This window comes from Electrona antarctica, assembly GCF_951216825.1.
Source record: "Electrona antarctica genome assembly, chromosome: 10".
NCBI lineage: Eukaryota > Metazoa > Chordata > Actinopteri > Myctophiformes > Myctophidae > Electrona > Electrona antarctica.
Genome location: NC_136791.1, coordinates 50565692 through 50579493, shown reverse-complemented (window position 1 = coordinate 50579493; position 13802 = coordinate 50565692). Strand labels below are relative to the sequence as shown.

At 41.1% G+C, this 13802-nt stretch overlaps 1 protein-coding gene across 1 annotated transcript in view; it reads left to right on the top strand.

The window, feature by feature from the left end:
* LOC306930868 (ryanodine receptor 2-like) overlaps nucleotides 1–13802 on the top strand; it is a 170084-nt gene that overhangs the window by 146482 nt on the left and 9800 nt on the right. The window contains 4 exon segments of the mRNA XM_079511964.1: nucleotides 1705–1844; nucleotides 4054–4114; nucleotides 6521–6667; nucleotides 7220–7354. Of these exon segments, the coding sequence (XP_079368090.1) occupies nucleotides 1705–1844; nucleotides 4054–4114; nucleotides 6521–6667; nucleotides 7220–7354 (483 nt within the window).

Genomic DNA, 13802 nt, shown 5'->3' with positions numbered 1-13802 from the left:
GCAGAAACATGAGACATTCTGTGCATGTGGATGAATTAAATTATATGCACATTATACTCAGTGAGGGACTATTAAGAAAGTAAGTAGAGTTTAATGAAGGATTTAATGACAGGTGCATTCTCGCTCCCTTCTCAGCTAATAAACCTGTTCTGCTGGCCCCAGAGACCTAGTGCAGGAATTAAATCATTTAGGCCTGACGTCGAAATAAAACAAACGTTCGCTCTGAAAGAATATACAGTATACCTATTAAAAGATTTGTGCCGCATTTTACTCGGTGGCGCGCTATGAGCTTGTAGATCTGCTATTTTTCAATAGCTAAATTCTAACATAATGTTTAAAACACCAAAAGGGGTTCCCGCCCAAAATGGGTTAAATCATTTGGGATTGAAGTATTGCCATCATACATGGAAAGCTAAGCTTCAGCGCACTTACAGTATGGTCTCCTTTCCTCTGCCTCCCTTCTACCATCTCATTATAGCCTCTACACCAGGGGTTCTCAACCCGTGGGTCGCGACCCCTCGGGGGGTCGCCAAATTATTTTGGAGGGTTCCTCAAATTATTTTCCAAAAAAAAAAGTTTTCTTTTTTTTTTTTTTTTCATGATTTTTCAAAAATAGCAGACCTACAAGCTCGTAGCGCGCCACTTGGTGGCGCGCTATGAGCTTGTAGATCTGCTATTTTTCAATAGCTAAATTATAACAATGCTTAAAACACCAAAAGGGGTTCCCGCCCAAATGGTTTAAGGTTATTGTAGCAGTCAATTTATATTGGGGGTCGGGAGGGGGCGGGGCGGGGGTCCCGAGACATTGCCAAAGCATTTCCGGGGGTCCCCGGCCAAAAACGTTGAGAACCCCTGCTCTACACTGTAGAGTCTACAGCATCTGTTCGGTTTTTTAGTCTCACCACCTCTTGGATAAGAAGACAGTTTGAAAGAATTGTTAAATGTGTTGTCCGTTTTTTTGTGACCATACCCTAGCCAATACGTGTCATTGTTTATTCACAGGTTTAGCCATATATTGCCAATGTCGGACAGAAACCTTGAATCTCAATATTTCATCTTTGCAAAAGTATTGAAATAGCCAATTTACTATTATAAACATGAACAAGTCTGAGGAAAAAAATGTCTTCTAAATCCTAAGTTTTCTGAAAAACATATTTCTATATCATTGGTGCTCAAACCTTTTCACATACAAATACACATACAAATACAAATTATTGTATTGTGTTTAGCTGCCAATCCCAAATATTTTGTTCCAGGGGACCCCAGATCTATATTCAAAGATGTACACGCATGGCACGAAAGTTACGCACTATGAGCTTGTATATCTGCTATTTTTGTGACTCACACACTCATATGTATATAGCCTAGCTAACATAAAATGACACAGAAGCTTTCATGGATTGAATGGGTTAAGAAGTCATGCACCTTTGAATTCTGTTGGTAAATCAATGTTTTTTCCATGGACGATTTTCAGCTAGACTTTTCAAATCACTTTAAAATGCATTAATGCAATTAATGCACTCAATGATAATGTAGCTTTGAATGAAAACAACGTCTCAACAAAGTTCACCGTGCGATCTGTCTCGAGCAAGTTTCATGTCTCTTTAATTAATGTTCGTTAATACTGCCAAGTATGGCATGATTCGTAGTCAGTGGGCTAAACAACGGTCTTTTAAAAGGCATCCTCCTATCCCTCCCCGTCAGGTGATGGATAAGTATGGAGAAATCTACGGTCGCGAGAGGATCAGTGCCCTGTTGGGCCTCGACCAGGCTGCTCTGGACTTCAGCTCCCTCACACGGGAGAGGAGGAGAAAGAAGGAGAAAGATGGCACCTGGAGCACCCTGTGAGTTTGATAAATGCGTGGAGGACGCGTGTACCTCACAAATGCTGCCAATTCAAAAAGTAATTATTGGGCAACATGTGTCTGATGGACTCCTGTTGACATCTGTTCTGTATTGTGTTTGGCTACAAGTGGGGAATCTACAGCACAGTGGGTGGGAGCTGTCATTTGAAATCAGTGTGACGCCAAGCTATGAGGCTGCTTTGTAATTTTCCGCTCATTTCCCCACAGAAAGAAAAAAACAAGCCGAGAGCCGAGACTGCAATCACATAATGAGCTCTAAACACCACTGGCTGCTTTCATGTGTGCTTTCATGTTTTGTATTCCGTTCTCTTCATCACTCTCTGTTCAACCATGAATCTGTGCCATTGGGCAATTTGAGCAGCATCAGTCATACAGGTGATCGAGTTACAGTGCTGTCCAACAGATGACTGTGGTGACAGGGGCATGCTAGGGGTCTTGGCATACATCACACAGATTATTTGCATACATGCACAGTATTCAATTATAGTAAAAAGTATGTGTTAATTTGTGTCAATGTTAATTTAATTTCAGTTAACACTAAGAATATTTTGCTGTGTGTGTGTGTACATATCGTCGCTGAAAACCTGTCCAAAACCGTTACTTTTCAGGAAATGGAAAAAAAGAACCTGCTCCAATGGATCCAGTATAGTTATTTTGTCACAAGCTCTTGTTCTTCAGTGGTTAATTGCTATAAAACATTCCACTAATAACCTGGTGTCCATGGTGTTTGGCCATGTCGTTATACTCTAGGTCAGGGGTTCTCAACCCGTGGGTCGCGACCCCTTGGGGGGTCGCCAAATTAGTTTGGGGGGTCCCCAAATTATTTATTTTTTTTGAAAGTTTTTTTTTTTTTTTTTTTAATATTTTTCAAAAATAGCAGACCTACAAGCTCGTAGCGCGCCACTCGGTGGCGCGCTATGAGCTTGTAGATCTGCTATTTTTCAATAGCTAAATTATAACATAATGCTTAAAACACCAAAAGGGGTTCCCGCCCAAAATGGGTTAAGGTTATTGTAGCAGTCAATTTATATTGGGGGTCGGGAGGGGGCGGGGCGGGGGTCCCGAGACATTGCCAAAGCATTTCCGGGGGTCCCCGGCCAAAAAGGTTGAGAACCCCTGCTCTAGGTGAACATTTTCAAAGATTAAAATAAATATTTTGTTCTCACAGAAAAAATAGCAGATCTACAAGCTCACAGATCTACAAGCTCACAGATCTACAAGCTCACATCATGATGTGTTGAGCATGTAGATCTGCTATTTTCACTAATTCAGCTTGACACTCAACGTATAAAATAGGGCATTCATTTATGAAAAGAAACATGTATGTACAATGTACTCGACCAAGAAATCCATTTGTTTGTTTTTCCCTCATTACCTTTCACTGACTCACACCTTTACAACAGATTGATGTATGGCTGATGCATGAGACTTATTGACTGATGCAAGCTCGCAATTCATTTCCAATGGGAGTCACATGGTTTGACACAACATTTGTGTTGTATGAGGGGGAGGGGGGCAGTCAAAACACAGCCGAAAGCCGTACAACACAAATGTTGTGTCAAACCATGTGACTTCCATTGGAAATGCATTGGGGCAAGATGTAAACAAACCCTTTGTATACATCTAGCATGCATCAATGTTGTATGCTAGATCGAAAGGTGTGAGTGAGGCCTAGAGGAGAATGGAATACCTTTATGAGGCTCCGTGCTGAGCAATCAATATCAAGATGGGTGACTGTATTGATATCCAACTTCTGTCTGTCTGAGCTGCTTGTCAATGACTGTAAAAAAACAAAAAATACTTTGGAGGATAGCACAGGCATTCTATGCACACACTCTGTCATTGTCTCTAGCCAGTGCACTGCTAGTGTGTGCATGTGTGTGTTTATGTCTGTTCTTTTGATGAGAGCGAGGCCAGAAGACCGAAGGTCCTAGAACATGACGTCCTGTCTCGAAGGCACAGAATCCCTGTTCATTGCGTGCACATGCTGACCTGAGTTCCATGTCTGATGAGTGACCAAAACGTTGTATGTTTAAGTGAAGACAGTGTGCTGGATTCCCCCCCCCCCCTTCCCCATTTTGCCTACTATTCAAGTGCATCACTCCGACACACCTGTCCATCTCCGTAGCTGTGCAAAAGGATGATTTATTACCGTAATGTATCCATCTCAAAATGATATCTCTTTCAGATTGAACTCTGTTGATGTCAAGTACCAAGTCTGGAAGCTCGGAGTCGTCTTCACTGATAATGTGAGTTGAGGTGTGTGTGTGTGTGTGTGTGTGTGTGTGTGTGTGGGGGGGGGGGGGTGTGAGTGATGATGTTAGTATTTATTACCCCGTCTGTTTGCATAATGCCATCTTGTTTTGCTAACAGGCAAAGATAAGAGTTATTTCCTGCAATTCACGTTTACTGGCAATAAAACGTGAACTAGCAATATGTGCAGTGCATATCTACTATTCTGTTTGAATAGAGTAAGTAGACCCATGTTAGGAGGATAAGGAGTGTGAATTGAAGTCATATGATTGCGTGTCAGAGTGTCAGAGTTATGGTGGTAATATCCTGCGATATTGTATTGTCCAGAACACACATTTGTATCTTGTCTGTTAATCTATGTTTTGCTATGTGTGTTCCTGTTCACGTGTGGGTGTTTTTGTGCATCCGTGGATTTCCGTCGATTTTGTTTGTGTTTGTTGTGTGTGTTGTATTGAGAACCTTTTACCCTGGTGTTGGGTTAAAACTGACTGGTTGACAATGTCAATACAATTATTTGAAACAGACAGCACACTAGATTGGACACTATGAGGCTGGGCCCCATTTTGCGTGTTTTAGTTTACGCCATGTCATATGTCATAATTTAAGACGTGGAGGCGTGACCAATGCCATTTTGCTACAGAATTAGTCATGGGTGTGTTTTGAGCGTCACCTCCATCAACTTTAAGCCTAACCCTAGCCCTTTAAGGCTGTGGTGGCGTTATGCGCAAATTAATTGCTTAATAGCGTGCGACGTGCGTGCGTGGTCATAGCATGAAGTATAGCCTACTTTAGGGTAGTCTCTTTTTTTCTTTGTTTACACACACAATGGTGTAACAATGACAATATACTCATGTACAATTTGCAATTTTACACTTTTTACACTTTTAATCCAGTGCAATTTACATTAATACTTTCAGCGCCATTGCCGACTATTAAAGTCAATTGAAGCAAATTTTGATACTGACGCTTAACGCCATTGCCGACGGCCTTCGGCAATTGCGCTTTTATGGCGCGTTCGATTGCTCGAGCCATAATGCTACTCACGTTAGCCGGTTAGCTAGCTGTGTTGTTAGCACAGCACTGGATCGCCCATCTTAGATCGTCGTCGCCATAATCCATTCTATCCATTTCTTTCAATCGCCTGTATCTCCTATTCCTTGTCCCAGATGGCATTTTGGTCAAAACAGCGTTTCTTTGACGGCACAGATATGGATCTGGAGCTCTGCAGAGCTCCGGTCTGGCTTCAGATGGTAAACAAGGCCTGTCCGCTCCGTGTAGTTTCCTAGGTTAAGACTACTGCTCATGGACCGGAAATGGCGGCTTTTCAAAATAAGAGCTCAAATTAAAAAAATGCTGGCGTGAATTAGATCCTAATTTTTCAATAAATGATAGCGGATAAGTTAAGCAAGAACAAAAACATGGCGATACATCAAATACATTTCTGCACGCAGGCACCTAGACATAACATGATTTTGTCACATTTGGGTTAAATTATAACATTCCTATTGCACTGCTGTCTCCTTTGTGCCTCAAAAGAACAGATCTACAATCTATCAACCGCCATGATGTGCTGTACGTCTGTTTTTTTGTGGTTACGTTGCAGTGTTGGAAGTCATGACAGCCGGAGCCGACATGTACTACATGAACTCTGACAGATGATGTGTTCAAATTATAAAAATATAAAAAATATATCAAGTTAGCAAAAGTTATATAGATTATTTAATTTTGAAGTTCTTATATTTAAACGAGCAGCAGCAGGAGGGGAGAGGAGAGGCAGCTTATTCAGTTTACGCATGTGTATGTATCACTTATTCACTTCACTTGTTTCTGTTCTAAGCATGCTGTGAAAACCTTTATTTTATTTCATTTGAAGTGCACACACACACACACGCCAGGACAACAGGGCGCGTTTGACTGGCTGGAAGGCGCACCAGTCAGCGAGGGCCAGTCAGATATTTACCCGCTGTGCAAGGTTCATTTCTTGGCCAGAAACATTTATGTCAAGGGTCTCCAATATTTACAAGCGAGTTCGGTGCTAGCCGTGAGGGAGTTTGATTTGAAAGCCTAACTAAATTCAGCCCTAGGACCTCTCCAGAACCGACTTCTTATCGTCCCTTATCTTTCATGAAATGTTAAAAAGAGTAGTCACAAGCTTTTGTTAATACTTTTCATTGGGCATGGCATCATAGATTTTCAAAAATGATATTTTTCCACTTTTTCTGGAAGTGCAGAAATTGAAGGCTATATTTCATTATGTGATAGGATGAAGTCTGCCAGGAGAATCAATAAAAGTCACTGAATCAAAAGTCAGCATAGATTGAAAAATACTGATGTCCCATCCTATCAGCATTGGTTGGAAACATGTGCATTGTGCCCGTGTCTGTGTGTGTTTCTTTTTGTAGCCCTTCTTGTACCTGGCCTGGTACATGGCCATGTCAGTTTTGGGTCACTACAACAACTTCTTCTTTGCTGCCCACCTGCTGGACATCGCCATGGGCTTCAAGACCATCAAGACCATCCTCTCTTCCGTCACCCACAACGGAAAACAGGTGACGGAAGTGTGTGTGTGTGTGTGTGTGTGTGTGTGTGTGTGTGTGTGTGTGTGTGTGTGTGTGTGTGTGTGTGTGTGTGTGCGCGCGCGCGCGTCCATGTTGTCTCTCGGACAAGAACATTGTTTGGAAACAGTTTGTTTTTCACAGGTTCCTCTCATTTGAAGTTGTTTACTAAGGTGTGTGTGTGTGTGTGTGTGTGTGTGTGTGTGTGTGTGTGTGTGTGTGTGTGTGTGTGTGTGTGTGTGTGTGTGTGTGTGTGTGTGTGTGTGTGTGTGTGTGTGTGTGTGTGTGTGTGTGTGTGTGTGTGTGTGTGCGCGTCCATGTCTGTTTGTCTCTCGGACAAGAACATTGTTTGGAAACAGTTTGTTTTTCACAGGTTCCTCTCATTTGAAGTTGTTTACTAAGGTGCGCGTGTGTGCGCGTCCATGTCTGTTTGTCTCTCGGACAAGAACATTGTTTGGAAACAGTTTGTTTTTCACAGGTTCCTCTCATTTGAAGTTGTTTACTGAGGGCTGTGTGTGTGCGTGTGCGCGTGCGTGCGTGTGTCAGTTGGCGCTGACGGTGGGCCTGCTGGCGGTAGTGGTGTACCTCTACACCGTTGTGGCCTTCAACTTCTTCAGGAAGTTTTACAACAAGAGCGAGGATGGGGAAACGCTGGACATGAAGTGTGATGACATGCTCACTGTGAGTTCACCCAGCAGACTTCCACTGATCCCTCGCACTTCTCTCTCTATATAGGGCCCTATTATGCATGTCTTAAGTACCAGGTCTTATTACTTAACTTAAGACCTGGAGGCGTGATCAATGCCATTTGGCTATTCTGAGTGGCCAAACAGCATTGACCAGGTCTTAAGTTAAGTCATAAGACCTGGTACTTAAGACACGCATAATAGGGCCCTATGTCTCTGTCTTTTTCATCTTTGTCCATCTCTCAGTCTCGCTCTCCTTTCATTTTAATTTTTGTCTCTCTCTCCCCCCTTTCTTCTTCCAAGAGATAATGGTGCTCACTTGCGCCGGCAGATTCCTCCTCAGACTCAGAGGTGTCTTGTAGGATTCTGACAATGATCCCTTTAGTTGAAATGTAAATGGCCTCTGTGTGCTGTCTGTAGAATGATGGACATCTGAATGAAGAGCAGTTCCTCGGGCCAGTGTCTGGAGTCTTTGTTTGGGCTATGGATAAATTCACTCCGTTAATGGCACTCCACCTGCTCTATTCTAATGCCTACTGTGCTGTCACTCATGCAAGCAGTCGTATGGGGACATGGGGAGCGATAGCATGTGAATCACCCACTGCTATTATCAGGGCCACAGTGGCCAACTTGTTGACATTGTTTTTATGGCAGACATTTAGGCACTCAATTTGTGAATTTGTGACCAGATTTGACTTTTTTTTTTTTTTTCCAAAAAATGAGTTAATAGCACAGGCAGACTCTTCACATACTAGAGCATGTCTGAAATAAGTGTCAGAGCTGAAATCGACATGTAAATATGAAATAAATGCTAATGTTATGCTAATGTAATGTTAGAGACCACAGAAGTGAACCTTTCAAGCCTGTTTTCTCAATTCGCTTTTTTCTGCAAGACATTATTCTATAAGCCATATCTCCAAAACTGGTGGGTCAAACTGAACAACCAATATGTCAATTTGAAGCTATGATTCCCTGCTTTCACATTACATGAAAAAACGAAAATTCAAAAAAATCCAATGGCAGTCCCTCAGTCAAATTTAGTCATTTTGTATTGATGTTTCCCTTACCACGGTTATAATAGTTTGGGATTTTTCATTATAGTTTAGTTTTAGTTCGTTTTGACTATTTTTTCTTCTAATTCAGTTAGTTTTAGTTAGTTAGTTAGTTAGTTATTTAGTTATTTACTTACTTACTAAGTAATGTAATAATAACTAAAAGATAGCACTTTTCAGTATTATTATATTCAGTTACTGATTAAGCTTATAAATACATAAAACGAAAACTAAGAGCATTTCGTCCGTCATTTCGGTTAGTTTTAGATACAGTAGTTTTGTAAACGCACATTTCATCGTTTTTCTTTTCCTTTTCTAGTTTTGTTTTAGTTCCAGTTACTGAAAATGTTTTTTAAAAAATAGTTTTTGTTTTTTTGTAAACCCATTTTGGGCGGGAACCCCTTTTGGTGTTTGAAACATTATGTTATAATTTAGCTATTGAAAAATAGCAGATCTACAAGCTCATAGCGCGCCACCGAGTGGCGCGCTACGAGCTTGTAGGTCTGCTATTTTTGAAAAATCATGAAAATATTTATTTCAGAAAACTGGAGGATTTAGAAGATTTTTTTTTATTTTGAGGTCAGGCCTGAATGGGTTAACTATAATAAACTTGTCCCTGACATGTACTGTACAGTAACAGCACCAGAGCTTTTCTGGTAGGATGTGATGCAAAATGGCAACAACTTCAATCCAGAGATAACCTGAGCATGACTACATTCCTAGCTACTTACAGTCTTGCTGAACAGCTTGTCAAACTGTATGAAAATAGAGGCCGTTTCCGGTGTTTTTATCTCTGCCAGGCAGGTGGAGATTTTGCGATCACTTGTTTGTCTGTATATTCAGTAAGTTTGAAAATGCGAGGCACACAATATTTCTTGTGCAATGGTGCCACCAGGCTAAGGATTCCTGAATGTTTTTTTTTTATGTCATTTTTTATTCATTAATAATTGCAGAGCAATTGTCCATCTATATCCCAAAAGGTTATACTACTATACTACTAGCCAATTACAATCATTTTGTTCCTTCGGCTGCAGTCACACACGCCAAGGTTCCAGATTGAAATGGCAATAATTAGTGTGGTTGTCCGAAAGGTCAACCAGACCAGGGGTCTGCGACCTTTTTTAAATGTGCCATGTTTTTATTTTCTAGATTGTCAGTGTGCCATTTCAACATTCATTAATTTTAATGCCACCACGTGAATAATTCCAACATAGTTTGATTGTCCACAAATATAAGGTTTTTCCTTCTTTTTAAATATTTTCTTTCACATTGTTATAATGATCATTAGACTCCGAGCAATAACAGAGTTCAGTTTTTTTTTTTTTTTTTTTTTAATCCCACGATTTTGTAACCCATTTTTCACCCCTGTATCAATTATCTAATGTGATCCTGGGCTCTATGCACCCTCCGCCAACCTAGTCCCCATATATGGGGGACATGGGGAGAGCAACAGACTTGAACTCATGCTTATTGCTTCCTTCATGCCTGAGTGTCCAAGTTGCTCCTTTACACCTGACAGGGGGGAGTTTCCCTGGTTGGACGTAGCACGTTATTCCAACCAGTTCCTTTCCCCTCCATCAGGCGCCCCGGCTGGCCAGGGGGAGGCAGTTTAGAGACCAGGATTACTGCATGTTTTTTGTGAGGGTACCTACCCTAGGAGACACGGGGAGAACATGCAAACTACACACAGAAAGGCCCTTTCGCCAACCCCGCCTCGGGTATGGGCACTGATGATGCGGAGGAGGAAACACACCGCCAGCATCCACAGCGTCCCGAGCGGGAATCGAACCCAGGACCTTCTAGCTGTGAGGCGACAGCACTACCAACTGTGCCACCATGCCCCCACAGAGTTCAGTTTTAATTAATGTAGAATGGAGGATGTCATTTACACACAAATGTGAGGGACTTCATTTATTTGACTGCATTTTTTAAAACCAAAAATACTCTCTCACACACTTGCCAGTGTGCCAGTGATCACCCTCCTTTGTGCCAATGTTGGTGCCTAAGGTTGCCCACACCTGAACCAGACTATAGTAATTGTAACACTTTATTGTCAAGTTGATATTCTATGCTTAGACCCACCAATATTGTTAGTATAGTTCGTTAAGTTTACAAAGATTCCTATGTCTGGTCCTAATTGTTGAAAGCAAGCAAAGTTCATAATATTTGCTACGTAAAAAGAAAACAGCTGACACAGGCAGCTTTTCATTGCAACTAAAGTGCATGTCAGTGTTAAACCGTTTCATGCACAACTCCAGTAAGTGAACACTATGCACGCATAGTGGAAATGAGGAAATATGGAAATACAAGGTTTCTGCTCAACAGCGACAATTTAATTCATCCCTAAATTCTTAAACAGAGCCATGAAATATGGTTGAATTATTGCCATCAAATGAAATGCTCTGAAAGTCAAATGCTATAAGTGGCAACCACACTATAGTTATTGTCACACTTTAATATTACCTAACTTCCGCTGTGATTGGCCGAGCTTTGCATAACGTTTGTAGTAGCTAATTGGCTGTTGTTGGTTACGTAACCAATCTATGTTTTACAATCGTTTATAAAGACATGAATTCCCTTGCAGGGGCAGAAGACCAAACTATTCAAGTGTTATAGAAATTTTCAAATTACTTTTCAAGAGCGAATGCAAAAGTCAAATGCGAAAGTCAAATGCGAAAAATATAACCGTTTGCTGCCAAATCATGATTTTTAGGGGATATATCCCCTCCGACTTACTTACACATGATCACAGGGGTAATATGACATTGCAATTGCGATCGACAACAACGGGAGTAGAGGTATGATTAATTATATCGCGACTAGCGACGGGACCGCGGTGGGCCGTCTAAGACATGATCTTTTCTTAGAATTGGATGGGATTATTTAGATCAAGAGTTATTAACGTTTTAGGATTGTTGGTCTCGTCGGCAAAACGGGGGGGGGGGGGACATTTTCGATGACGTCCCACTGTTACACAACATCGAGTATTGCATAACAAGCGCTCCTAGGCTGTGGAGCGATGCGATTTGTCCTGGGCGCTGGGTGTTACTAATTGAAAGGACGGTGAACTTCGTCCTGGGCGATTGGGGTGTTAACCACTCCCCTTGAAATCGCATTTCCATTCATGGAGTCTGGACTCTGGTTACGACCCGGGACTACAGCGTTGAAAGACAACCTCTTCAGCCAATCAGCATATCAAAAAAAGCTGACGTCATCTCCAGTCTCCAATCAGTGAACGACACTAACCCGGAACACTGAACCTGATTGGACCTTTCAGCAAGTGTCATGCCATGTCGGGAACACATCACAAACCCAAGAACAGCTACAAACTCCATATCGTTATTGTAGAAAGCCTTTACGTTCAATTATTCCATATTCCTTCCTGTTGTGTAGAAAAAACCCTTCAAAGGCAGAAACGCCTAATTCCGAAGACGTATCGTATGACTAGCTCATTGTGTATATTTCATTGTATCTTTTTTCCTTTCTTGGGCTTTACCCCGTCTTATAGCTGCTTTCAGCTACAGCTTTAATGTTTGTGTTGTCTGAACAAACAACTACTAACAATGCCATTGACAATGAACGGAGAATTTACATCATGTGTCTGAGCAAATCGGTATATGTATGTCTGTGGGAATCCTTGGCCAATAAGGGACCACCATTCTTGATGATGATGTACGATGATTAGAGCGCCCCTCACTTCACACGGGTGTGATTTTCATTATTATGATTGCGACCGAAGGTCGCAGTTAACTATGGAATCGTGCGTTTTTGTCCGTCAGTGTATCACTCAAAATCCCCATACATGGGGAAAGCCCCCATATATTGTGCCCAGGTCTCGTGACATCACTATGACATCATCAGGGATCATAGTAAATGCGACCTGCTGTCGCAATTATGTTTTATGTAAAAATCAGAAAATACACAGAACAGAATACAATAAGAATAGAACATTTAGGTATACAAAAATTAAACATGTAGGATGAGTTCTAGTTTAATTGTGCAAAATTTGGGACTACAGTTCAAATGAATTAATAGAATATAATTAATAACATACCAATTACCAAAGGTTGTGATGACTATGATCGCTCTGGATTAAGAGCGTCTGCTAAATGCCTAAATTGTAAATTGTAAATTGTTGTAGTCTGGTACATTTGAGTAAACTGCATATTTCTTGCACAGACTAATTTCACAATCAATATGGCAGCTTACACATTCATTTACACATAAAACAAGTCTAATAAGCCTTGTAGCCTGCAATAAATCACACACAAATGTTGAGTTTGGACCTGAGATATTTATGAAATATAACCAGAATAGAATGAATGGACTAATAAAGTAACAGTAGAGGGATACATACATTTGATGGATTATGGATAATTGAAAGCATGAATCAAGCTTGATGCATATTAATAAGCACTAAAGACGTATGATAATAAATAAATGCAGACTTTTAGATGAATCCCTCCTTGAAAGAGAGAGTCGTGAAAGAGAGTCGGCAACTCACTGGATTCCTCAATTGTCGCTTGTAAGCACAAAGTAACACATTAATGGCATAACAATAACTCAGTGTTGGAGTACTCTATAAATTATAATCCACCAAATATGAGTGGAAACCAAAGATTGTCCGTTAGATAATATCCATGTTAAACCATTAGAGACGTCAGCACCGGGACAGGCTGCTCTAGTCTGACACTAAGGGCAGTATTACGCGTGTCTTAAGTACCAGGTCTTATGACCTAACTTAAGACCTGGAGGTGTGGTCAATGCTGTTTGGCCACTCAGAATAGCCAAATGGCATTGATGCACGCCTCCAGGTCTTAAGTTAAGTAATAAGACCTGGTACTTAAGACACGCATAATACTGCCCTAACTGTCCAGGGATAAATCAACCACAGATGTGCGTGAAGTATAAAGAACTACATTCTTGCCTAAAAAATATACAGCATTCTGTGACACGGCATCATTTGGAAACATAACTGACAGTGTTGTTGTGAGTTCTCTGCCCTGACATAACGGGGAAGCCAGCATCCTACTTCCAAAGATGGTGGCGATCAATTTGCAGAGCAAGATTCAAAACAGTCAAGTTAAAATCTGCTGCCGAGTCAATCACATGAAGCTATAGGAAAATGGTCCGGAACAGAAATATCAATCAATCAATCAATCAACCTTTATTTATATAGCACATTTACACAACCGAAATTGACCAAAGTGCTTCACAGTAGACAAGGTATAAAGACAGAGTATAAAAACATAGTATACATAATCATTAGAATCAAGAACAGATAAATAACTATCTAGGTCAGACATCATTAAAGGCGAGAGAAAAACGGTGGGTTTTGAGAAGGGATTTAAAAGTCTCTACGGATTGGGCAGTTCTAATGTGGGGGGGAAG